Below are 26,931 nucleotides of genomic sequence, written 5' to 3' on the forward strand. Positions count from 1 at the left end.
AACAGAATCCTGCACATATATTACCTTAAAAATAGATCTGAGTAAAGGCATTCATGAGGTATGATACTGGGTTCTCTATTTTACATGACCCAGGACACGCACTTTCCTTTACCTGCTCTTTTTTCTTCTTGAGCCTAGCATTTTCTTCTTGAACCCGATGGCATTCAGACTTCACCTTCTCTTCACTAAGCTTAGCTTCATTAAGTGCAATCTGAACCTAATGCAAAACACTCCTATTAGTGAATTAATTCCAAAGAAAACCAAAAAAAGTTACTTTTCCAAACCCAACGTCATGTAGTTTTCATTTTTTGCACATTTTAGCATACATCAAATTTTTGCTCTGCAATCAAACTATGATATAGTATTAATATCCTGCAGAAATTATAGTCAGCTTTACCTCTGAAAATTCTGAGGCATTCATTGAAATAACATCCTGTAACTTCTCTATAGATTTCTTGTTTTCTGATATCTGCCATGTAAAAACAGAACACAAAATGCATATTAGGATTTCAGTAGAAACACTGGGATACATACTAAGAAGAAAAAACATCAACAAAGTATGTCCCAGAGCCATCCCCTATGTTTCAGGTAAAAGCAGGTGTTTCAGTTTTGCCCTCGGGAAAAATCAAGAACTTAAAGAGGTAAGGGAAAATAATCAAAGGCATAAATATTTCACGGAGTACACAACCTTCCTGGTTAGAATAAAATGTGGTAGATGACCAGACTAAAAGGTGAAAGAAAAGAAATTGAAAAAACTTTTAAGTAAACCAGTTCAAATCAATGTGACTTTTCTTTTTTCTTGTGGCAAGAGAAAAAAAAAAAATCCCCAAGGTACTTTAAAAATTCTCTTGCCTAAATTAAAAATGGTAAGATTGGAGTGAGAACAGACAGATCACCCATATAGAATTCTAGATAATTTATGAAGATTCTGGCTCCTCAAGGGGATGGAGCATAACCCTTCACTTTTTAACTGTGGGCTGTGTTAGTAACTTCCTTCCAAAGAGTACAATAATGCAAAAAGTTTAAAAAAAAAAAAAGTAATTTTACAGTGAAGAAATCTGGCAATACTACCTCAGTGAGGTCATCAAGATTAATAGGGTGTGGGATTTATGGGAACCCTCTCTACTATCTTTGCAACTTTTAGGTCATTCTAAAACTATTCTATTAATAAAATAAAATGTTTACAGAAAAAAAAAAAAAAAACTTTGCAAAACAAAACAAAACACAAGGACTGTTCAACTGGGTTTCTTAGTTGTTCCACATGTTTCGGAGGGCAGAGCCAAGCAATATGACAATTACCTAGGGTTGAGAACCAAAATACTTCCTAGGCCTGTAAGAATAACTTCTTGTGTAAGTACTTAAAATTCCACAAAAATGGACAGAAGTAGGTTCAACTTCCCTGACTCGTACTCTTACTTCACATAACAGCATGGAAAATAAAGAGTTCAACTCAATCTACAAAAGAGTTCAAAACCCAAATTATTAGTAACACTTAGCAGCAAAACTCTTACCAAGTCCTGATTCTTGACATTCTGTTCTCTCTCAGATTCTAGCATAACACGAAGATTTTTAGCTGTGTCATCCAGAATTTCCTGATTTTTTTCAAGTGTCTTGATTTTATCCTACAAAAAAGATATTAAGGTTGGTTATACTCATTACTTTTACTTTAGTTTTAAAATATAATCCCCAAAAGAACTTTTTACCTTAAATTTAATTGCTTCATCAGAGAGAATCATATTTTGTTTCCTGGTTTCCTGAACATGTTTCTTTGATTCCTTGATCTATATAAAATAAAGCATTCAGAATCCAGAAATATAAAGTATAGTGCTACCAGAACTTATTTTCAAGTGACTGACCTCTTACAGAAGAAAACAGTACTTTACACATATGACTGCTTAAGATCTGGATGGTTTATAGGAATTAATGTAATAATAAATACTATTTAAAAATACCATAGTAACTGAACTATAAGATAGGTGACAATTCAAGCTGGGACCATGGAAAAAAAAAAACAAAAGAATAATTATACCTTCTGTTCATAATTTGACAATTTTTGTACAAGTTCTGTATTTTCTTTCATGATAGTCTTCAACTTCTCAGAAATTTGCTGTTCCGTGACTGAAAAAAGAAAAAATTAATAAGGTTATTATGATCACTAAATGAAACTGAATTACCCAATGTATCAGCAGCAAAGACATGTTATCTGGCACTATGAGGAAAAAGAACTTCTCAGCATAACTATTATGGTTTTAAAAAGTGATATGGTTTGGTTCTGTGTCTCCACCAAATCTCTTGTCAAATTATAGTCCCCAGTGTTCAGGTGGGGCCTGGTGGAAGGTGACTGGATCATAGGGCTAGATTTCTCATGAGTGGTTTATCACCATCCCTGTGGTGCTATTCTGTGATGGTGACTGAGTTCTTGTGGAATCTGGTTGTTTTAAAAGTGTGCAGCACCTCCCCGCTCACTCTCTCTTGCTCCTGCTCCCGCCATGTAAGATGGCCTGCTCTCTCTTTGCCTTCTGCTATGAGTAAAAGCTCCCTGAGGCCTCCTCAGAAGCAGATGCCGCTATACTTCCTATAGCCTGCAGAAACATGAGCTAATTAAACTTCTTATAAATTACCCAGTTTCAGGTATTTCTTTTTTTGAGACAGGGTCTTGCTCTGTTGTCCAGGCTGGAGTTCAGTGGCGCAATCTCAGCTCACTGCAAACTCCGCCTCCCAAGCTCAAGCAATCCTCCTGCCTCAGCCTCCTGAGTAGCTGGGACTACAGGTGTGTGCCACCACACCCAGATTATTTTTGTATTTTTTTTTATAGATATGGGGTTTCTCCATGTTGCCCAGGCTGGTCTCAAACTCCTGAGCTCAAGCAATCCTCCTGCTTTGGCCTCCCGAAGTGTTGGGATTACAGGCATGAGCCACCACACCAGGCCTTGGGTATTTCTTTATAGCAGTGTGAAAACAGATTAATACAAAAAGCAATCTGCTAACAAGAATAAGGATGTAAAAATACTGTTACAATTTAAGAAAAATATAATAAGAACCTTTATTTCAATGAGAGTCTAATTTATTTCCAAGATGGGAAATACAGTAAAATGTTATAGCTCAATATTCCTCCCTGCATGAAGCATCTTTCTTCTCAGAAAGTGGCATCACTTCAAATACGTCATTTGCAAAGAGAAACAGAAAATGCAGGCATGCTGATTTATATTTCTAGTCCTCAAATTATCTACTTAAATAAATATTTAATGTACTGACTAAATCATTAGCACAGGAACACTGGTCACATGTAATAAATTGGTAGTACATCAACATTTAAGGTCAATCTGCCCCAAATTAATTATCTTCTCCCTACGCCCACAATTTGTTCCTCCTCATCTCCTATCTCAGTTGGTAGCATCGCCATTTACTCTATCATCCAACCTGGCAACCTAGGAATAGTAAAGTTTTCAGAAGCTATAAGTCAGTCAGACATCAGAAGTCACTAAAACTACTTACATATAAAATCCATATCAAACACCAATACAGAGGGAATAGTACAAATAACAAAATAAGCCTAAAGATTTACCTTGATATACTCTATCCTTCACCTAGAAAAGAGAAATAAAATTAAATTTGATGTCAAACATTTTATTAATAGATGTATATAGTTTCTAATACAACTGTCAGAATTGTAACCAAACGAGAATTTAATAATACCTTGGTTTAGCATAATGAATCCTCAAGATGAAAAAACTTAAAAAGGTTAAAAAGCATTTCAAATTTAACCAGTAGTGATATGTTGTGGTCTGACAGAAAAAGCACTAAGGTAAATATCTTACTTTGCACAGCTAAAGATATGTTTATATATCTAAATGAGCACCAGTCTTATGAAATGAGCACTTAATTGAATAACAGAAATGGCTAATATTTTTGTAATAAATATATTAACGTTTTATTTACTCAAAGTCACTTATTTGACAACTCCAAATAGCCAGAAAGAAATCTAAAAACAATGACTACTCAAAAAGACTCTGAGGAAACAAAATTAAAGGTATGATCTTCGTACTAAGATGCACACCTCTTTTGCTCTCCAGAAAACACCTCAGAAATCCTACTCAAAGTTGACTACTGGCTGAATTTTAAAATAATGCTATAAATACTAAGCTAGATTATTTGATTTTCCTAGACCACTAAAAACAGTGCTCATAAACCTGACAGGGAAGGGAAGACTGCTAGAGGAAAATGCATAAGCAACAAGAAAAATGACAACTATCATCTTCCTAAAAGGGCACCCAAATCATCCCCCAAAAGCCAGCACTAAATTATAGGACAAGAAAATCTAAGCAGTAACTAATATTGTAAAAAGAATATTACTAAATTTCTTTGCAACCCAGAACATATTTTCCCTTTCAAATGTTATGCTGATGAGATACTAACACCAGTCCACAAATCATCCATAATCTCAGTAAATATACTGTTTACATAATATACTGTATTACTGTATATAATAATTAATATACTGTATCCATAATTCCAGTATCTAAATCCCACTTATAATACCATTGTTACAGGAATATGCATTCAGAAAATTCCAACATGGAAAGAAATTACTATCTCTCTAATGTCATGGCCTTGCTAATTCCTCTGCTCCATTTCACCCAAACTAACAGGCAAGTAGAGACCAAGGTTCCAAAAGTCAAGTGCTGAGGCTGAGGAACAGCAGTTAGGACACAGAGCCTATATAACTTTCTGAAAAACGAAAAAGGCGTTAGAATTTTTTTATTAACAAATAGGAGAAACAAGAGTGGGAAATGTAAAATGTTTTCACCTTTTCCCCTTCCATTTACCCTTTAATTCTCCCTTTTTATCTGAAGAAAAGCACCACGAGGTTAGAGAAGGCCTCACAGGAAAAAAGACCCTTCTTTTTAAGTAATTTTACAATCAATTGTGAAAGCAGAGAAAATTTTATTAATGATGATATATACGATATAATTATGAAATCAGAAAAAGAGTACTCGGTTTTAGAAAGATTTGTATCCAATAATTTTGGCAATTTTAACTGTGAAGTTTCAATACAAAGCTTTTCATCTGCAAAGCTCATTTACACAAATAATCTTCTCCCAATTATGTTAAATAACTATGAAGCTGAATGCTATATAGCATAATCATAAGGATGTACAAGTATGAGTATACACACTTATACATACATACATTTAAGTCTGAAAGACAAATTCTGCACAGAAGATAAAAAAATTAATGGTATGTCTTTACACATGATATAATTTGCATTTCGAAATAAAAAGATACTTTCTGAGTAAAATAGTACATGATCAAATCAGAAAATCTGGGAAATACACATTTTTTAAATACTGAAAACTTACCTCATCTCCTAGATATAAGAATTTTTATCATTTTGTTGTATTTCCTTGCAGCATTTATTTTCTGTGTGTATGTTTATGTAATATACAGTTTATCTATACCTTAAAGTCTTGGTTTCTACTTTTTTTCTACTTCATGTTAAATTGTGAGTATCTGTTGTGCCCCTATGTCTTTGAATTATATAAAGCAGCCTAATATCCCATTATATGAACATTCAATAATTTAACAATTTTCCCACTGTGAATCACAGTAGGTTATGTCAAAGTTTTCACTCTAATAAATACTATTCTACGGAATGCTCTTATGTAAGATATTTAAAACTTTTTTTTTGAGACAGTCTCACTTTGTCGCCTAGGCTGGAGTGCAGTGGCATGATCTGCCTCCCCGGTTCAAGCGATTCTCCTGCCTGAGCCTCCCAAGTAGCTGGGATTACAGGCTCCTGCCACCATCCCCAGCTAAGTTTTGTATTTTTAGTAGAGACGGGGTTTTGTCTTGTTGGCCAGGCTGGTCTCAAACTCCTGGCCTTATGTGATCCACCCGCCTCCGCCTCCCAAAGTGCTGGTATTACAGGTGTGAGCCACCACACCCGGCCATGTAAGATATTTAATGCATGATTGGTTCTTTCTTTCTTTTTTTTTTTGAGATGGAGTCTCACTCTGTCACACAGGCTGGAGTGCAGTGGCGCATCTCAGCTCACTGCAGCCTCTGCCTCCCAGGTTCAAGTGATTCTCTGCCTCAGCGTCCTGAGTAGCTGGGATTACAGGCATGTGCCACAACACCCGGCTAATTTTCGTATTTTTAGAAGAGATGGGGTTTTGTCATGTTGGCTAGGCTGGTCTCGAACTCCTGGCCTCAAGTGATCCGCCTGCCTCGGACTCTCAAAGTACTGGGATTACAGGCGTGAGCCACTGTGCCTGGCCGATTGGTTATTTCTTTAGGATCGATTACTAGACGTGATATTAATACAATATAAAAGGATATAACCATTTTTAAGGCTTATCATACACATCATGAAACTATTTTTCAGGATGGCTCTAAGAATTCCTAGTTCTACTAACAGTGTACACATGACCTATCTAATTCTTTCTTTTTTTCCTTTGTGAGTTGAAATAAAGACTCACCTAATTCTTAAAATTTAGATTTTGATATAAGGGACATATAAACTGAAGTTTTCCCATTGAGATTATACATGTTATCTTATTCACTTAAGAATTTACCAACACAAAAATTATACTAAATTATTTTACAAGGTTAGCTTGAATTAAAAGCATTGATTTCTGTTCATATTAGAAACTGAAAAACGACTGTGATTATAAAACCATACTTGAATTTATGAGTTAAAGTATGCATTAATTTACTCACAACAAGGACAGTTCTCCATAAGAAAACGGCAAACGAAGCAATTCCCAAGAAGGCAGTGATAAGTACAGGTTTCCATGGCAGTCCATAAAAATCAGGCCCAGGCTGAACATCATCAGGCAATGTAGCAACTAACTGAATGTTAGAAATAATGTTAGAAATAATGAGAAACCTTGAAGAAGCTTACCATAAAGCAGTCACAAAGACTCAATCACAGAAATTCTAAACCAACTCTATCAGATACCTATCCCCTCAAAAATCTTCAGTAGCTCTCACTGCTTCAAGAAAAATAGGATACTGGGAGTCTCATACTTATTGTTTGGCCTGTGGTGTTTTGAAGTACTATGACTCTAAATATCTTTAGGTTGGGCATATATTTCTAGTTTCAATAGGCCCTGATAAAATATGCTATCTAAAACATGGATGGAATCTCTCTGCATCATACTTTTCTCTTGAATAAATTGGTTTTTATTGCTTAAAAAACCACATAAGACAAAAAACCTTTTATATACAAGTAACTAACTTTTTATGGCTGCAAATAAAACCAATATGATGATAATGAATACCACAAATAATGTGTTATTCCTCTAAGATTTAAAATCTTAAATCGACTTACATAAACAAAGAACAAATGCTGACTAAGTTCGGATAGCTCCTGATAACTGATCTAGATAAACCGCTTTGAATTTAGTGCCTTAATTCTAAATGTTTCCTTGAAAACAGTGCATTAAACACCTGTCTGCTCTATGCTGTTTTCGCAGCCCTCTACAAGTACACTATCACACTGGTCCCATCCCGCAACAGAGCCGGGGGTTATGCGGAAAAGACCTGTAGGTTCTCTGTGTTTTGATCATGACTTCACACCAGAACACAAAGTGCTGTCACTTCGTAAGTACTCAATTAAAAAAAAAAAAGAGTGACGAAACCTTCTCAAACACACTCCCACCTGCCTCCCTAAACAGCATAGAAACGTCTTGCTTTCCTCGGATCTGACACACTCCACTTCTCCTTTGCACAATCAGCGCACCCACTTTGCTTAGAACTCATCCACCCGCCTGTGACAGCTTGGGTCCCTCCCCTGGGAATGGGGACTGTCACCTCCAGCAGCTTGGCTATGAAGGCTGCGTAGAGCACAGACAGGGGTCCCAGAAGTTCCGGGTCCCCCGGGGTAGCGGTGATAGAAGGTACAGTGGCAGGTACTGAGTCCATTGTGTAGAACAGCTGAACGCAAGCGACAATTCCCTGCGGAATGGCACTGGGCCCCCTGTCTTTCAGAGCTTCCTCCTCCGGAAAGGCCCCAGTTCAGGGGGCGGACTCTGGGAGTGAGCTTCGCCTTCCACCGCTGCCTGCACTTTCGCTTTATGCCTCCTATAAAACACGTCATCAGCCACTGCCCCTGGCGCACTTCAAGGCACCAAAGGAGCCGGCCGGCGAGGGCGGGGCCAGAGCAGACGGAACCAACTATCGAGGGGAACGGGAGAGAAGAGCGAATAGGGCTAGAGCGGAAGAATCCAAGTGAAGGGAGGCGGAAGTGACTGGCGCTTCCGCCAGGAACCGGCGACTTAAAAGAGCCCCGGAGTAAGGAGGCCAGGGATCTACGTGGAGGAGGATTGGGGGCGGCAGCTGGGGAAAAGGAGAAAGGCAGGTCTCTCGTGCCGGCCCGGAGCTGGCCCTTCCTGTCACAGCGTGGAAGGACCACCGCTCAGATGGGGCGCCGCTGCAGTGCGCGGCCTTTCTTCCCTGTCCACTCAGTCCTCTGCTTACTGTTCCGCCTCCAGACCTCCATTGCGCTCGCTGTCTCACATTCTTGCCGACACTCTATTAAAAAGTCTTACCCAGGAGTCATGTCATCGTGTCACCCCCATGCACATGGGTTCAGTTATGGGTCCCACTTTTTTTTTTAGATGGTGGCTGCGGGGAAGGGGAGGGAGTCTCCCTATGTTACCCAGGCTGGACTCGAACTCCGGGGCTCAAGCCATCTGAGAAGCTGGGACATGACTTGTGGAAAAGGACAAGGATAATGAATAGTATGGAAATGACGTTCCAAAAGTTGAAGAAACCAGGGACATTTAATCTGTGGGGAAAAACGGTATCTGTAGATAAAAAATACCATTTTTAGACCTTTAAAGGTCTCTCTTCGAGTTGAATATAAAGTCAACTCAGAGGAACAATCAAGCAAGAACAAGCAGGAAAACCCTGAGAAAGAAGAGCAATGAAGGGTGTGGTACAAGAGGAGGGCAGGATCTGTAATAACAGTATGGTACTGGCCCAAGAATGCAGACCGACCACGGGGCAGAATAAAAAATCCAGAAATAGACCCAACTGCACTGGAAATTTGGGATACAGCAAGGCAGCTGGTTAACAGACTTTAATAAGTGGTATTACATATCTAGATAAAAATATGGAAAATGATAAAACTGGATCTTTTTCTCATTGTTCATAAATTCCAAGTTAATCAGAAACCTGAATGTAAAAAATGAAAACAAACAAGTAGTTGAAAAAATTTAGTGACTGTCTCTATGTATTATGTGAGTGGGCAAGACCTTCCTAATTATGTATCAAAATCCAAAAGCAACAAAGAAAAAGATTTGTACATTTGATTACTGGAAAACCAAAAAAACTTGCCCAACCCCATCCAAAAAATTGCAAAATAATCAAAGTTTGGCAAGGGTAACCTAACAAAAAGTATTTGTAACATGTTATGAAGGATTAATATTCCTAAAATATAAAGTGCTTTACAAATAAGAACATAGCCGCCAGCAAACCTATAGAAAAATGGGCTGAGGTAATGAACAGATCCCAGGAAAAGAAATGCAAATAATTTAAAAACATATGGAAACATGCTCTGCCTCACTCATGATACAAGAAATACAAAATGAACCTACAATGAAATATGATTTCTCACTTATCTTGGCAAGATCCAAACATTTGACAACACACTCTGTAGGTGAGAGAATGTGGAGGAAGCAGGCACTGTCATTCTATGCTGATCTTTACATAAAATCATACAATCCTATGATTTGGCAGCGTCTCCCGAAATAACTTGTGTATTTACCTACTGACTCCACAATCCCACTTCTAAAGATCTATCTCAAAGCTACTGGGGATATAACAACAAATGCTGAAAAAATATATGCACAAAACTATATTATTCCAGCATTACTTATAACAAAAGACTAGAAACAACCAAAATGGCCATGAATGAAAGACATATTAAATACAACAAAGTATACTGTGAAGCTATAAAAGAAAATAATTTTGTATACTGCTAGGGTATGCTGTCAGAATACATTTTTTTAAAAGGTAGAGAAAAGTAGAGACTACTACTTTTATCTAAGAAAGTTAGGATTTTTTTTCTTTACAGCTTTAAGGGAAATATGACATTCAATAAGTTATATGTATTTAAAGTGCACAGTTTGATCAGTTTTGCATATGAATACACCTGTGAAACCATCATCACAACCAACATAGTGAACCTCCCAAAGTCTCCTTATTCCCTTGGTAATCTCCTGCCCCTTTTCATCCCTCCCTGCCCCCGAAGCAGAATGTCTGTCATAATAGATTAGTTTGCATTTCCTAAAGTTTTATATGTATGTAATAATGCACGATTATATTTTCTGTGGCTTCTCTCATTTGGCATAATTTGAAATTCACCCACATTGCTGCACATATCTATAATGGTTCATTTGTTTTTATTGCTGAGTAGCATTTCATTGTATGGGTATGCCATAATCTGTTTATCTGTCATCTATAGATGGATATTTGTTTTTTTCCAGTTTTAGGCTTTTACAAATAAAACTTCCAAGACTATCACGGAGATGAATCTGCCACAGCTAGAAATGCTCAAGAACCAGCTGGACCAGGAAATGGAGTTCTTGTCCACCTCCACTGCCCAGCTCAAAGTGGTACAGACCAAGTATGTAGAAGCCAAGGACTGTCTGAACATGCTGAGTAAGAGCAATGAGGGAAGAGAATTACTCCTCCCACTGACGAGTTTGATGTATGTCCATGAGAAGCTGCATGATGTGGAACATGTGCTCATTGATGTAGGAACTGGGTACTATGTAGATAAGATAGCTGAGGATGCCAAGGACTTCTTCAAGAGGAAGACAGACTTCCTAACCAAGCAGATAGAGAAAATCCACCAGCTCTCCAGGAGCACGCCATGGAACCGGCTGTCATGGAAATGATGAGCCAGACGATTCAGCAGCCCAGAGCCCTGGGGGCAGCTCAGGCTACTGCTAAGACCTGAGAGTTTGTTGCAGAAATGGGGCAGAGGGATACCCCTTGGGCATGGCTTCCTGGTGCCAGGGAAGGGAAGGGTCTTATGTTTAATGCCAGTAAATGTGCCAGCTGGGCAGAAAAAATAAACTGTCAAAAACATTGATCTACAAGTCTTTCTATGCATGTATAATTTATTTTCACTCGGGTAAATGTGTCTCAGGTAAATGTTTAGGAGAAGAATGGCTGGATCATATGACCAGTGTAGGTTTACCTTCTTAAGAAACTGACAAGCTGTTTTTCAACATAGCTGTACCACTTCACATCCCCATCAGCAGTGTATGATACTTCCATTTCCTCCACATCTTCTCCAACACATGGTAAAATCAGTTTTTGAAATTTTAGCCATTATAGTAAGTGTGTAGTGGTAACTCATTCTGCTTTAAATTGGCATTTCCCTGATAATTATGCTGAACATTTTTAAATGTGCTTACTTGCAATTGGTATATCTTCCATGGTAAAGTGTAATTTTACTGCATTACATTTTTTTAGATGAATTTTGAGAGTTCTTTATGTATTCTGAATACAAATATTTTATCAGATAGATGCTCTGCAGTGACTCTTTCCCAGTCTATAGTTTGTATAACAGTGTATTTTGAAGAGATGTTTTTATTTTGATTAAATCCAAATTATCAAATTTCTCCTTTATGAATCATACTTTTGATGTCAACTGTAAGAAATCTTTGCCAATCCAAGTTCAACAAAATTTTTCTCTTAATTTTTCCTAGAAGTTTTATAGTTTTAGGGTTTACATTTAAGTCTATGATCTGCTTTGAGTTAATTTATGTACATGATGTGAGGTATGGATCAATTTTTTGCATATAAATATCTAATAGTTTTGGTACCATTTGTTGAAAAGACTTTCCTTTTTACATTTAATTGTCTTTCCACCTTTGTCAGAAGTCCACTGTCATACATGTATATTTCTGGATTTTCTATTTTGTTCCAATGGTCTATTCATCTGCTGTCTTAGTTACTAGAGCTTTATAAGAAGTCTTGAAATTACATGATGCTTGGGCTATTCTAGGTCCTCTACATTTTCCATAAGAATTGTAGAATCAGCTTGTCATTAAAAAAAAAATCCTTCTGAGTTTTTAACTGGGGCTATGTTAATGCAAGTGATCAAATTGGGGAGCTTAACAATATAGTCTTCTGACTCATAAACAAGGTCTATCTCTCCATCTATTTAGGTCTTCTTTAATTTCTATCAGCAATATTTTATAGTTTTTAATGCATATGTCTTACACACTTTGCCACATTTATCCATAAGTACTCCATATTTTTGATACTATTGTACATGGAATTTAACTTCAATTTCAAATTGTTCATTGCTACTATATATAAATACAACTGCTTTTAGAGGTAAATCTTTATCTAGCAACCTTACTAAACTTAGTACATCTAGTAGATTTTTTTCTACATCCCACCAGATTTTATGCATGTTGCCTGCAAAAAAAAAAAAGACAATTTTACTTATTTCCCAATCTGGATGCATTTTATTTCTTTTTCTTGCCTTAGTGCACTGGCTGTTGCCTTGTAACACTGAACAGATGTAAGGAGAGTAGACATTCTTGTTTCACTTCTGGATCTTGCGGGAAAAACATTGAATCATTCACTATTAAGTATGATGTTCATTTTAAGTCTTTCATAAAAGTGATTTAAGTACCCTTCCATTCCTAGTTTGTTGATATATTTATTGTTTTTTAAATTACATAGTAATCAATTTTAGATTTTTTCTGAAGTGGTTTTCTGTGTTTGTTGAACTGAACATATGGATTGTCTTTTTAAAGTTTGTCATTATGGTTAATTACACTGATTTTCAAATGTTAAGCAAACTTTGTATTCTTGGTGTTAACCCTATTTGGTCATAGAGTATTTTCCTTTTTATATACTGTTGGATTTGATTTGCTAAAATTTTTGTTTAGAATTTTTGTACCAATGTTTATGAGAGATACTGGTCTGTGGTTTTCTTTCTTACTTGTCTTTGTCTTGTTTTGATATCCTGGTAACATCAGCTTCATACAATGAGCTGGGAAGTATTTTCTGCTCTTCAGTTTAATAGACAAGTTTGTGTAGAATTTGTATTATTTCTTCATCTTAAGTTTAATAGAATTCAGCAGTGAAGCCACCTGGGTTTTCTTTGTGGAACGGTTTTTAGCTGTAATTCCAATTTATTTAATAGTCATAAGGTTATCTGTTTCTTCCTGAATGAGCTTTTGCAGTCTGTGTTTTAGAATTTCTTCATCTAAATTGTCAAATTAGTTGACATAAATTGCTCATAATATTCCCTTATAATTCTAACATCTGAAGAATCTGTGGTGATGTCTCTCTGATTGCTGCTATTGGTAATCTGTATTCCCTCTCTTCTTTCCCTGTTCGCTTTGGCTATAGGTTAATCAGTTTTATTAATCTCAAAGAACCAGGTTTTGGTTGCACTGATTTTCTCTCTTTTCCTTTTGTTTTCTATTTCATTGAATTATGCTCTTATCTTCATTATTTCTTTTCTTCTGTTTACTTGAGGATTAATTTGCTCTTCTTTTTCTAGTCTCTTACGGTGGAAAATAAAGTCACTTATTTGAGACCTTTCTTTTTTTTTCTAATATAGGTAGTGCTATACATTTCCCACTAGTTCTTTGGCGACATTGTACACACTTGATATATTTGTTTTCATTTTCTTGTCTTTATTTTTTTTTCTTTTCTTGAGACAAGGTCTCATTCTGTCACCCAGGCTGGAGTGCAGTGGTGCAATCTCTGCTCACTGCAGCCTCGACCTCTGGGCTCAAGCAACCTTCCCACTTCAGCCTCCTGAGTAGCTGGGACTACAGACATGTGCCACCATGTCCAGCTGTGTGTGTGTGTGTGTGTGTGTGTGTGTTTTGTAGAAACAGGATTTCACCATGTTGTTTAGGCTGGTCTTGAAGTTCTGGGCTCAAGTGATCCTCCTGCCTCAGCCTTCCAAAGGGCTGGGATGCCACTGCGCCTGGCCTGTTTTCATTTTCATTCATCTCAAAATACTAATTTCTCCTTTTCCTCTTAAACTCATAAGATGTTCAGAAAGAAGTGTGTCACCTAGTTTCCAAATATTTGGGGATTTTCCAGATATTTCCATTATTCATTTCTAACTTAATTATACTGTGAAGAGAACACACTTTGTACTGCTTGAATCATTTTATATTCATTAGACTTGTTTTATGGCTGATAATATAGTTTATTTTGGTAAACGCTTCATGTGCACTAAAAAGTATAGGTATTCTGCTCTTCTTGGGTGGAATGTTCCATAAACATCAATAATGTCAAGTTGGTTAATGATGATGTTCATAACTTCTAGATCCTTATTGACTTCCTATTCTATCAGTTATTGAGAAGGGATACTGAAATCTCCAATTATAATTGTAAATTGATCATCAATAAGAATAACTGGCCAGGCATGGTGGCTCATGTCTGTAATCCCAACATTTAGGGAGGCTGAGGCAGGCAAATTACTTGAGCCCAGGATTTTGAGACCAGACTGGGAAACATGGCAAAACCCTGTCTCTACAAAAAATATAAAAAATGGTAGTGCACACCTGTAGTCCCAGCTACTCAGGAGGCTGAGGTAGGAGGATCACCTGAGCCCAGAGAGGTTGAGGCTGCAGTGAGCCGTGATCACATCACTGGACTCCAGCCTGGGAAACAGGGTGAGACCCTATCTTAACAAAAAAAAAAAAAAAAAAAAAAAGAATTATTCTTGATTGGATTGAAACACACCAAATATTTTTAAATCCATGACAGCATAATGATTATTAGAAAGAGTCAGAAACAAACAAAACCCTTTGGGCATCATTTGATAATGCCATGAATGAGTTGTCTAACTTGTTATTTTGAAAATTGTTTAAATAAACAAAAAGAATCAAATATTTACCCTGTCTTAACTACACAAGCCAAATCTCAGTGTAAAGAATACTTGATCATAAGTTTCTCTTTGTAGAAATGCCCCAGCCTTTAAATGAAGGAGGAACAATATAAAGAGAATTTTAAAAAAAGAGGGACACCCAGATGTTAAATGCCTCCTGATGGAAGTACATAACATCTCCTATTAAGTATTCTTGACAAACAAAATTGAATCTGAATTTGACTACTGATGCAACTATCAATTCCCAGGAAATATAAAGAACCAGAGGAACATGTTAAAATACACCAGGGGGATGTAGTCAGCAAAATCTAGACCATCATACACCTTAGAAGCCAAACAAAACTGTTCTTCAATGAATGCACTACAATAACAACAACAATAACAGAAAGAACTCCACAGACAGTAACTGGTATGAGACTCACCCTCCCACTGAAAGCAACAAGCAAACTAAACAAAAGATATTTTAAAAACTGTTTTTCATATAGAGAACAACAGGCAGCATATAATTGTGACCCCTGAGAGAAAAGAAACAAATAGGTGAGCTCTACAACCTCCCAGCTTTCTACCTGGTGGTACTTTCTTGACTTCAGTGCAGGGAAGGGGAACCCAAGCAGAGTACACCAATCTTGCAGAGGAGGCAGAGATTAAAGCTCGGGGAGACTGAGGCATCTGAAATATGCAGGAAAAGGTACCAGAAAGATGGATACTATGGGCTGGGCACAGTGGCTCACACCTGTAATCCCAGCACTTTGGAAGGCCGAGGCCGGTGGATCACGAGGTCAGGAGTTCGAGACCAGCCTGGCCAAGATGGTGAGAAACCCCGTCTCTACTGAAAAATACAAAAATTAGCCGGGTGTGGTGGTGGGTGCCTGTAATCCCAGCTACTTGGGAGGCTGAGGCAGGAGAATCGCTTGAACCTGGGAGGTGGAGGTTGCAATGAGCCGAGATGGCGCCACTGCACTCTAGCCTGGGCAACAGAGCAAGACTCCGTCTCAAAAAAAAAAAAAAAAAAGATGGACACTAGGAACAAGTAGAGTTCCAGAAATATGCAAGGAGGTCTCCCCTTCAGCCTCAGCCTGAATTCTAAACAGCATCTGTGTAGGGTAAGATTCCTTGAGGATAGGCAAAGAATAATTAAAGGAAAAAAGAACAACTGTAAGCTAAACAATTCCCAGAGTTGTCACAGGGCTGCAAGACATTTGAATTCCAGCTAGTCAGAGTGAACTGCACACAAAAAATTACGGCCAATAAGCAGTGAAAAAGTGCTCAATATCATTAATCATCAGGAATTACAATTAAAACCACAAAGACATACCCACTACAATGGCTAAAATTTAAGACTGATAATACCAAGTGTTAGGGAAGGTGTGGTCAAATGGAAGTTTCATTAACTGCTGATGGAAGTATAAAATGGTTCAGTCACTTTTGGGAATTATTGGGTGATGGTCCCATGGATTCTCTGCTTTTGAATATTTGAAATTTTCCAGGATAAAATGCTAAAATAAATTAAAATATAACTTCAAATATTTAAAGGATTACTATGCAAAAAGAAAACTAGATTCTATAGAGGAAATCATGGGGAGGAAAATTTGGAGTCAGTATAAGAATGAACTAGGCAACAAAGGAATGTATAGTCTTGCAAGGTAGGTGGCTTACACTAGGAACCAGTGACGCACAGGTCCCAAAATGGCAGGGTTAGAGTACAGGGAATTGCTATGACTACTGAGAAGTTGGACTAGTAGCTTCTAAGGTCTCTTCCAACCCTAAGATTCCACTAACTATTCATCAATTATTGATCTATGAGTCTGACCTCTGGTATAGTTTTCCCAATAAAGTCAGCACCCCATTACTCCATAACCCTATGAAACAATTATCCATATGAACTACTTGATACTTTGCATAAACTATTTCCTATATTCTCCACTTTCTCCAATTTTCACATGTATTTGGTAAACCTTTTTTTAAGCCTTTCAAAAGTCAGAATTACACTTTATAGCTCTTGGAATCTTGTATTCCTAGCACAATTTCTAGTACATATTTAGCCATCAAAATGCTCTTTTGACAATCCCTCTCAAGTCGGCATCTTATAACACTGCGCCCTTATATCTTGCCATTCATGTCTGTCATTCCCTGTTATCCCCTGATCACAGATCATATCCTACACCACTCCTATATGCCCCAACCCAGGCCTAGAAGAGGGCTCTGTGCGTATCTAGAAATACAATGAATAAAGAATTCCTTCTACAACTGGGGCTGTTAAATTTTTCAAGTGATAATTTCATTCTGAAAACCAAATTCTGAATTCTGAGACTGTCTTAATCCCTGAAAACTTCATTATTCCAACTGCACAGATAATACACACCTTCACCCAGGTGGCTATCACCAGCACAACCATGAATAATACTGAAAAATGGTTTGGTTTTCCTACTTGTTTTCCATCCTGGTGGTCTTTCTCCTAAAACCCCCAGGTATTCAATGTCTTTATATGCCCTCTGACCATCCAAATGAGAATTAGGTGAGGGATGAGATCTTACAAAATGCCAGTTGCTACACCAGACATTTTACATTATCATGTCATTTAATTCTTACCAACAATCGGAGTAGGTATTATCTAAATTTTTCAGATGAGAAAGTTGACGTTCAAAGTTTAGTAATTTGCCCTAAACTTCTAATCGATAGCTTTGGGATTTGAAATAAAATCATCTTGGCTTGAAACCCATGGATTTTAACAGAAAAACAACAAGAACGCTCTTTCCTATTCAAGTCTTGAAATAACAGAACCTAAAGGAAATGGCTTTGGTGAGGAGCATACTTTCTCTGTAGCCCTAAGTGCAACCTGGCCTCCAACTTCAAGAGCTTGCTTATTCCTCTAATTTACCAAGAAAAAAATGGCCAATTCCACCAAGTACCACAAGGGGGAGCTAAGTCCTAAAAAGCCTAGATAAGCTTCTAGACATTAAACGTCTCATTTGGAGCATGGCTCCCTTTAGAAAGATCTGAATAAATACTCTGCCATAAGTGACTCTTTCTAAGAAACAGACCTGACAATCCCTTTCCTGCTTAAAATCTTCCAAGGATCTCTGCCAACAATGGTCTGACCACTCACCATGGTATACAATTTCCTTTCTGACTTTCCCTGAGTCCTTCCAACTGACCTTCTCCCTCCTAACTCCATACTTTTTTATTTTTATTTTTTCTGAGGCAGGGTCTTGCTCTGTCACTCAGGCTGGAATGCAGTGGCACGATCTCAGCTAACTGCAACCTCTGCCTCCCGGGCTTAAGCTATTCTCCTGCCTCAGTCTCCCAAGTAGATGGGATTACAGGTGGGCATCACCCTGCCCAGCTAATTTTAACTCCACACTTTAACACCACCAACTGGCCGGGAATGGTGGCTCACGCCTGTAATCCTAGCACTTTGGGAGGCCAAGGTGGGCAGCTCCCATGGGCTCAGGAGTTCGAGACCAACCTGGGCAACATCACAAAACCCCACCTCTACAAAAAATAGCCAGGCATGGTGGTGCGCACTTGTGATCCCAGCTACTCAGGGGACTGAGGCAGGAGGATCGCTTGAGCCCAGGAGGCAGAGGTTGCAGTGAGCTGAGATCACGCCAATGCACTCCTGCCTGGGCAACAGAGCAAGACCCTGTCTCAATTAAAAAAAAAAAGAAAAAGAAAAAACACCAACCACCTACGCTTCCCTGGCTTCCCCCAAATAACCTTTTCTTCATGCCTCCATTTCTCTGAATGTGTTATTTCTTCTGCCTGACTGCATGCTGCCCGCCCCGCCCCCCACCCATCTCGTTCCCCTAGCCCTTCTATTTTGACAACTCCAAGTCAAGCTCCCATCTGTCTTTCGACTCTGCTTAAAGCATATCTCAGCGAATTTCTGGCCTTTCCTATCACTCTCCCTCCACGATGAACCAATTTATGCCACAGATTGTTCTACCATCAGGTAAATACTTCTCTTCCTGCCCATTATCATATTACATTTAAAGTGAATGTCCTTCTCTCCTGGCTAAACTGAAAGGTCCCGAAAGGAAGAACCACATTTGACAGGTGTGCTTGTGCCCAGCTCCAGCATGCAGCAAAGCCTCCTCATGTGCTGAACTAAGAGCCCATTAAAGCTACACACCTGTGGCTCATTTCAGGGTCTCTCTTCAAAGGATCAGGAGTCAGGTTCATAAAGACATTTTAAGTTCTTCACCTCATGCTCAAAATCAACTTAAAAACTGCAATAATCAACATTTTAGTTAAAAAAAAAAAAACCATATGTTAAACTTACCGACTCAGTTAAATAAAACATGAATGAATATATTAGAAGGATTGCGTTTTCCAAAGGTGTGACACTTGCCGGCTCTTCGGCGGCTGTCTCTAGTTGCTTGTTTGCATCAATAGCATCCATAGGAGTGTCTTCTGTTGTAACTGGCCCTGGAATTGGGAGGAAAGATAGATATTTTGTGCTTTAGAATAAGAATTCTCTTTAAAAAATACTTATTGAGTATTCACTAAATATTAGGCACTGTGCCTGGAAAGTAAATGTTCTCATCTCTCACTGGATGTTTACTGTGCACTGTGGTGAAATACTCTTTGCGTCGGTCTATCCTGGACTATTACACGCTACAGTGTTCTGTACTGTCTCCTATGAGCTTATGCTATACACATACTTGGACCCCTTCACCGTATTTTAAGAAGTTTTACTTACCATGTCCAGATAGCAAATCAAAAAAAGAACTGCATTGCATTGTATTTTATTTGGAAAGAGAGGGGTAAAGTAGAGGAAAAACGGAATTTGTGAATTTTAGAGCACTGGTTCTCCAACTGTAATTTGCATCAGGTCAGTCTTTCCTGGAAGGCTTGTTAAACACAGATTGCTGGTTCCACCCCCAGAGTTTCTGATGCTGCTGGTCTGGTTGAAAACTACTGTTTTAGAGCATAAGGCCTTTTAAGAATAATATTTTAGATTGAAATAATTTACACAAGATAGTGACAGCCAAACATTGGTTTGTAGGTTAGTTACAGTCTCTGGTGTCTTTCCTATTTTTGATCTCCATCTGTCTTGATGCCTGCTTTTCTCTCAATTAGCTCTGGGATCCTTTTTTCCTTTGAATTTAACAAGTCTCTAGCTCCTACCTTTGACAATGAATCTCCTAGAAGGCCTTCTTTATGATTTCTCCACTTTGTAGAAAAAAATTAGCAGGCTTTACCTGAGTCCAAGTCTTTCTCAGTATTTGGCTTCTGTGACACTTCTGAGGCATGAGTGTCCCCAATCACACGTTGGTCCAAGTGGGTGGGTTCTTCAGGAACCTGCATATTAAGTTCTGCTGTCTTCTCTTGTGAGAAATTATCTTCATGCAGTGGTTGCATCTCTACGGGTGAGAAGAATACACTGGGCTAGTACAGCTTGATGACATTACCTGTTAGGCTAATCCCACTGACCACACCAGCTCCAGGGCACCTCAACATTGCCCTCCATGCATGGGCATCCCATGGAGCACAACTGGGTAGGGCAATAAGAGTTTCAGTTTCTTTTATTCCATTTAAAGGATGACTAATCTACATAATAAAATCTACAGAGGAGTATTTCATAAATAAATACATTTATGGTAGGGACTTCAGTAACATATTTCCTTGGCAAATCAACCTACGCCCACACAAATAAATGTGCAAAAGAGAATTCCACTCAAGAGCAGAAATGTGAAACATCTATTCTGCAGAGAAGTAACATGAACTCTTGCACACCCTAGCATGCCTTTCTCATAGAACTAGTACAGACAGGGACATTCCATGCGAAGGCAGCTTGCTGAGATGTCTTTCGAATACTTTCAAAGTACCTCTAAGAGTCAAAGAAACTGAAGCCATCTCCTTTCCTAAGAGGCTTAGGGGACAGTCCAGTGTGATCCACAGCAAAGGTGAATTTCCTTGTAGCCTCATATTTTACCCTGAAAATTTATCTGAATATTGCCTTCTTATCCAAAATATATGTTTTAATTAAATGCAAAAAAGTTCTCCTCCCCCAACTCTCAGGAAAAATTAGCACTCTGGAGTAATACGTTTTCCTGTGGCTTCCTGTCCCTTTGGTACTCTCAATTCAGATATATCTGTCTGAAAAGCCTGGCTATACCAGGTGCGGTAGCTCACACCTGTAATCCCAGTACTTTGGGAGGCCAAAGTAGGAGGGTCACTTGAGGCCAAGAGTTCAAGATCAGCCTGGGCAACATACCGAGACCCTATCTCTACAATAAATAAAAAATTATTTGGGCACAGTGACGCATGCCTGTAGTCCTAGCCACTTAGGAGGCTGAGATGGGAGGTTCGCTTGGGCCTAGGAGTTGGAGGCTGCAATGAGCTATGATCATGCCACTGCACTCCAGCCTGGGTGACAGGGTGAGATCCTGTCTTAAGAAAAAAAAAAAAGAAAAAAAGAAAGAAGGAGGAAGGAAGGAAGGAAGGAAGGAAGGAAGGAAGGACGGGTGGGCAAAGGGAAAGAAAAGAAAGAGAAAAGCCTGGATGAAGAGAATAGAACAAGGAACTAGGAATCAGAATGCTTATGTCAGGATATTGGCTCAGGGTTAATTCAACTGAATGGCTTCCACGCATCAAGCCTTGTCCCAACCTGGATTAATCTGAATGCAAGAACCTTACGGCCCAGGAGGGTTTAACTGGAGTAAGTGCTCCCAAGAAACAGGAAGAACAAGCCATCCACAAAAGATAAAATTGGGGAGAATGTAGGAATTTAGCCAAGGCATTGATCTAAAAGTTATACCGGTCAATCCATGGTTACAGAGCAGTTATCTGACGATTGAAAAATTGTGTTCAATAAAACCCTTTCATAATTTTACATGACATTTGTATTTTGTACATTACTTTCTGGTTTATTTCTCTTTAGTTTTTTACAAAGTTTCCTTTTGAAAATGCTAACCAGTCTCAACTATTCTAAGGGAAACAGCAAGAAATTCTTCTCCATGCTCCAGCCTAAAAGAAAGATGGCAGGAAGGAACATGTGGACCTCCCCGTGTTGTCCCTCTCCTTTAGGCACATTGGAAACTGAACAGAGCTTCACAAGATAGGAGGCACCTCAGTGACCCACCCACCTGCTTCTCCAGCCCAGTTCTACAAGGCCATAGGCATCTCACCTTCCATTGCTCCACCCGAGCTTTCCTCTAGAGGTGGTGCCATCACCAGTGTGGCTGTCTCCTCTGCTGTGGAGTGCTTGTACCTGACAAAATAGATGAGGTCTTGAATGTCATCAAGCACTGCAGCCTCTTCAAATATGTTATTTTCCTTCATTCCCAGATCTCTATTTTCGGCCACACGAGTATCAAGCATTTTTTCTGCTATGCTCAGAATTTGTGACTCAGAAGCACGGAAGACTTTATCTAGGACTTTTTCCATATTATAGGGCAGGCTCTCCTGCTGCGCTGACTTCAGTTTTGATGACATTTCTTGTAGCAAGGCTTCCAGCTCATGGACATTAAAGTACTTCTGGAACCGCTGCAAAGACTGTTGTTCTTTAAAGAAGCTGCTTATGATAAGTAAGTCCTCCCTCTTGTCACTATGCTCTGCCTCTACACTTGTATGTGGAGTCCAGCGGAACGAGTCATCTTCAGGGTCTGCAGCAGCAGACCCCTGGCTTTCTGTGCCCATGTATTTCTCTGTGTTTTCATGGTCCTCTTTTGAGATTTCTCCCTCAGGCTCCCCTGCAAGCCCTGAGGTCTTCAGATGTTCCTCAGGGTTGTCGTTCTTCAGATAATCAGAATCTTTATTCTGAAACACTTCACCTAATTCTGGAGTCTGAGTTTTTATGCTGTCAGAAAAGTCACTTCCTTCAAATGGTCTCTGTGCTTTCTGATCTGCCAGAGGGCGTTCTTTTTCCATCATTGTATTTGGTTCCCTGCCTCCTGTGTTGACCCCTTTGGCAGCAGTCTCACTTTTTTTTTCACTATCCAAAATCATACTAGTTTCTTGCTTGCTTTCTTCAATTTCTGGATCTAGATGAATGGTCCCTAAAACTGCTCTGTCAGGGACTTGCAGATTAACATCAAACTGCCTGCCCTGGTTCCGAGGGTTTTTTTCTTTAGATGGTTTTGCATTTATAGCATTTTCATCCTCTAGCAGTTCTTCAGAGGGATAATCATCCTCTTCTACTTCAGAAAGGAAAGCTGGTCCTCCTGTGCTGTCAGTTTGGTCTGTCTGTCCTACCTCTATGCCCTGCATTGCCTTGTGATGAAAAAACTCTTCATCCAAGGAGTCCTCTTTGGCTTCTCCCTCAGAGAGCCTTATCTTCTCACTCGTTTGCTTATTGACTGTGGCAGCCACATCTCTTTCTTGTTGCCAGGGAAGATTTCTTCCCAGAATGGGAACCTCGTCTTCCAGTTCTCTGGGCAAATCAATCTCATCTGGAGAGGAGAATCTAGGTTGGTTTTGAGTTTTAAGAACTAATTCCTCTTTCAATTCCTCATGTTGATGCTCCACTAAAAGCGTGTGCAGTTTGGCCCCATTTACCAAAGCGTCTCCCTCCACACTGTCTCTGGATGCGTTAGGGTAGTTATCTCCCATGAGTGGTGCACTACCCAAGCATTCCTGTTGAATCTTTCTGTCATTCATTTGATTCCCTGTAGTCTTCTGTGCAGATTCACTCTCTGAGCCACCTTCCAAAATCTGCTCTCCAGGCTTTTCTTCGTGGAGCATTCCTTTTGAGATATGAATAGCTGCTCCTTTTAGGTCATTTTCTTTATCATCATAAGCTGATTTTAATGTGTCTTTACTCTTTTCAGCAGCTGGCACAGAGTTGAGGTTATTGCTGTGAACAGAACTGTGCACAGTCATGCCTTCTTGATTTTCATCCTCTAATTCTGTCTCATCTTGTACCAGGCCCCTCTTGGATTCCTGAACTCCCCTCCCTTTTCCTTTAATGTGATGTTCTGTGTTTACTTCTTTGTCATTATTTGTTTTAGGAATGTCTACAATAAAAAGACCATCATCTACATTGTCAGGGTCACTATAATCTGTTGCTGACTGTGGTTTCCCCTGTTTGCTATCTGGGACTAATGCATCATCATCATCTTCTTTTTCTTCCTCTGAACTAGAGCTCTCTAAATCCATCGTATCTCTTTTTTCTTCACCTCCTGTGACAATAGAGAAGATAGTGTCCCCCCAGGTTGTTAGTATATTTTTATCATCATTTTTGATGCCAGGGGGCACAGTTAGCTGAACCTTGTCCTCTTCATTTGAATTCTGCTCTTTATCTGTTGGATATTTCTCAACTCCAGACTTTGCTGGAGTTTTCATATCTTCCCCATCTGTAAAGGTAAGTAATGGCAATTCATCAAAGTCTTCTTGGTTCTCCTCATCCTCCTTTCCAACTGCATAATACTCAGCATCCAATTCCTCATCAAAATCATCTTCTAATGAAGTAACGAGTCTGGTTGTCTCATCATCAGATACAAGTGCATCAGCTGTTGAGCCAAATTTGGTTTTCAAGTCTAAAGTCATTTCTTTTTTCAAAAGTTTATAGGCATCAATCTTATCCTGTTCATTTGAGACCTGACAACTATTGCTGGTTTTGTTGTTTTCACTTTCTGGCACTTTTAGTTTATCTTGCAGCATTTCTTCAAAAGATTCAAATGAAGGCTGCTCTCCCTGAGCATGATCTGCTTGGCTGTTTGCATGGGAGTGGTGCTTCTGAGTTGTAAACTGTTCCTGAAGATCCTCAGTGTTTTCTGAGAATACACTATCACTTTCCTCTGAGTTGGCTTCTACTGGTTCAGGTTCAGGTTCCCTTTCCTTAGCTAATTCAGGGTTTTTTTCCATATACTGTGAAGTTTTTTCTACAGCTTTCTCAGAATCTGTAGCTGCAGAATTGTACAGTTCCAAAAACCCTAAAAGTTCTTCTACATTATAATTATGAAAATCATCTCGTCCTCCATCAAAACAAACAAAATCCGTCTCCTGTAAGAAAAAGAAAAACATTAGTCTGTCAATAGCCAACTGTCACCAGAGCAAACTCTTATCCATGTTAATGATTGAGATAATCTCAAATTCATGTTTGGCTCTAGAGGAGCTTTTACGTCAACACTGGGCACTGACTGTTCTTGGGCAGTGGGTGGATAGGAGGCTGGAACCCACTTTCCCATCTGAGTAATACTCCTGGCTTCCCTTCATTCTCTCTTCCCCAGGGGAAGAATGATTCATGTGACCGGTGAGTTTGCTCAGTCCCAATCCTGTTTTCTGTTTGGGACCTGCTGGAGAGGAAATGCATATTCTGTTCCTCCATGCTGTCCGTTTTACAGGGACAGTCCCACCTGGGGAGACCCCTATTGGGTAGCTCTGTCTGTGACTGGATAAGTCCATCTTAGTTTAGACTGCAATGTTAGAAAGCCCATTATTTCTGCATACCCCAAACAGCTTTATCAGTAAATAATGGGGTCATTTTGATCTCCTATTTGCCCAACTCCTGGGTCTCTCAATTTGTTTTGAGCACAGGTGGGGAAAAGTGAGGTGTCATTTATTGGGTTCCCCAACTCCCAACATCTATGCCTGATGTTCTGGGAATTCACCTCATAATAACCCATCCAGGAGGAGCTGAAAGACCATCAGCTTCTCTACATTGCGCCCTCTATGTCATACTTCTCTGCTCACCCAGTCAGAAACAGGCAGAATCACCTGGCTGTCAGGCTCTCAGTCTACATGGATTTGGGGCTCATATTTTCCTTGGACTGGGAAAGAAATCAGCTTCAGAAGGAACTTACTGAGATACAAGTGCATGAGATATAAAAATGTAAGAGAACAAAGAATGGTATAAAGGAGGCTCCCCATTTTAATACTGCCACAAGAACAACTTGAAAACAAGATTCAGTAAGGTAGGTACCTAACTCCAAATAAGGATTCTAGGCAGTCACTAAGATCTGCTTTCAGGACTATCAAGTAAATCTATATTTTTCCTTTCCTCCACCAGTAAGCAAATTGACATACAAGGACCCATAAAATGATGGAAAAGTTAAAAAACCAACAAAGATAATTTTCTTCCCCTAACTAAACATTCACAATCTTCTGGTGAGACCTGTCCAGTGTACTGGAGATGAATGACTTCCCTCTTTCCATCATGCACACTTCTGAGCCAATTTTTTTAATATCAAGGGAATCATGCAGTGGGAACTGCAATTAGTATACAGAATCCAAAACAGGTCAGGTCTCTGTGACCAATGAATTGCTGTCTTACACTCATATCCCGGGCAGTCTCTTCATCAGGAGTGAAGCCAAACAGGCAATAGGATTGACTATATAACCCCTGAGACCATCGAGAAATTTTAAGCATAGCAATAGCTCTGTGACTTCACTCTGCCAATCTCATCTAAGACCTGCCCTAGCCCAGCAGCTGGCACGCTCTGCAGCAACTTCAAAGAGCTACTCAAAGACTTTTGAATGAAAGCAGACATCAATTACTATAAATTCTAAAACTCAGAAAACAATCACATGGGGGGCTGGGCACAGTGTTATATATATATATAATGCAGCCTGTAATCCTAGCACTTTGGAAGGCCAACGCAGATGGATCACTTGAGGTCAGGAGTTTGAGACCAGCCTGGCCAACATGGTGAAACCTCGTCCCTACTAAAAACACAAAAAAATTGGCTGGGCATGGTGGCAGGCGCCTGTAATCCCAGCTACTCCGGAGGCTGAGGCAGGAGAATTGCTTGAACCTGGGAGGCAGAGGCTGCAGTGAGCTGGTATCGCACCACTGCACTCCAGCCTGGGCGGCAGAGAGAGACTCTGTCTCAAAAAAATAATAATCAGATGGAATGCAGATTCTAGAACACAAAATCCTTTTAGTCACGAAGCCATTGTGCACTATAGATAAATGCTCTACAGAATGTGTAGTTAGCGCCTTATAGATATGAGACTGGACCTTACCTGAAACTCTCTGGTTCCCTTTTCCAAATATATAACTATAGTGCCTTAAATCACTAAAGAGTCAATAATAAGAAAACCTTTGTAAGTCTGCATTTCTGGCTCAGTATAAAATTAGAGCTTAATTAATTTAA

At 39.1% G+C, this 26,931-nt stretch overlaps 1 protein-coding gene and 1 pseudogene across 4 annotated transcripts in view; one reads left to right on the top strand and one right to left on the bottom strand.

The window, feature by feature from the left end:
* Nucleotides 1-26,931, bottom strand: part of MIA3 (MIA SH3 domain ER export factor 3) — a 47,769-nt gene that overhangs the window by 13,743 nt on the left and 7,095 nt on the right. For 2 of the 4 annotated variants that reach the window (XM_054467956.2, XM_054467973.2), the window contains exons 4-13: nucleotides 22,024-24,838; nucleotides 20,095-20,256; nucleotides 19,173-19,318; nucleotides 6,721-6,852; nucleotides 3,566-3,587; nucleotides 2,030-2,118; nucleotides 1,704-1,781; nucleotides 1,512-1,622; nucleotides 398-469; nucleotides 113-217 (exon numbers count right to left, since the gene is read on the bottom strand). In XM_054467956.2, the coding sequence (XP_054323931.1) occupies nucleotides 113-217; nucleotides 398-469; nucleotides 1,512-1,622; nucleotides 1,704-1,781; nucleotides 2,030-2,118; nucleotides 3,566-3,587; nucleotides 6,721-6,852; nucleotides 19,173-19,318; nucleotides 20,095-20,256; nucleotides 22,024-24,838 (3,732 nt within the window). Of the gene's footprint in view, nucleotides 1-112; nucleotides 218-397; nucleotides 470-1,511; nucleotides 1,623-1,703; nucleotides 1,782-2,029; nucleotides 2,119-3,565; nucleotides 3,588-6,720; nucleotides 6,853-7,815; nucleotides 8,151-19,172; nucleotides 19,319-20,094; nucleotides 20,257-22,023; nucleotides 24,839-26,931 lie in introns of those variants that run through there. The other 2 variants (XM_054467964.2, XM_054467982.2) reach the window with 1 other exon arrangement.
* On the top strand, nucleotides 8,753-11,304 carry LOC129009577 (prefoldin subunit 5-like; annotated as a pseudogene).

The sequence above is a fragment of the Pongo pygmaeus genome, chromosome 1, assembly GCF_028885625.2.
Source record: "Pongo pygmaeus isolate AG05252 chromosome 1, NHGRI_mPonPyg2-v2.0_pri, whole genome shotgun sequence".
Taxonomy (NCBI): Eukaryota; Metazoa; Chordata; class Mammalia; order Primates; family Hominidae; genus Pongo; species Pongo pygmaeus.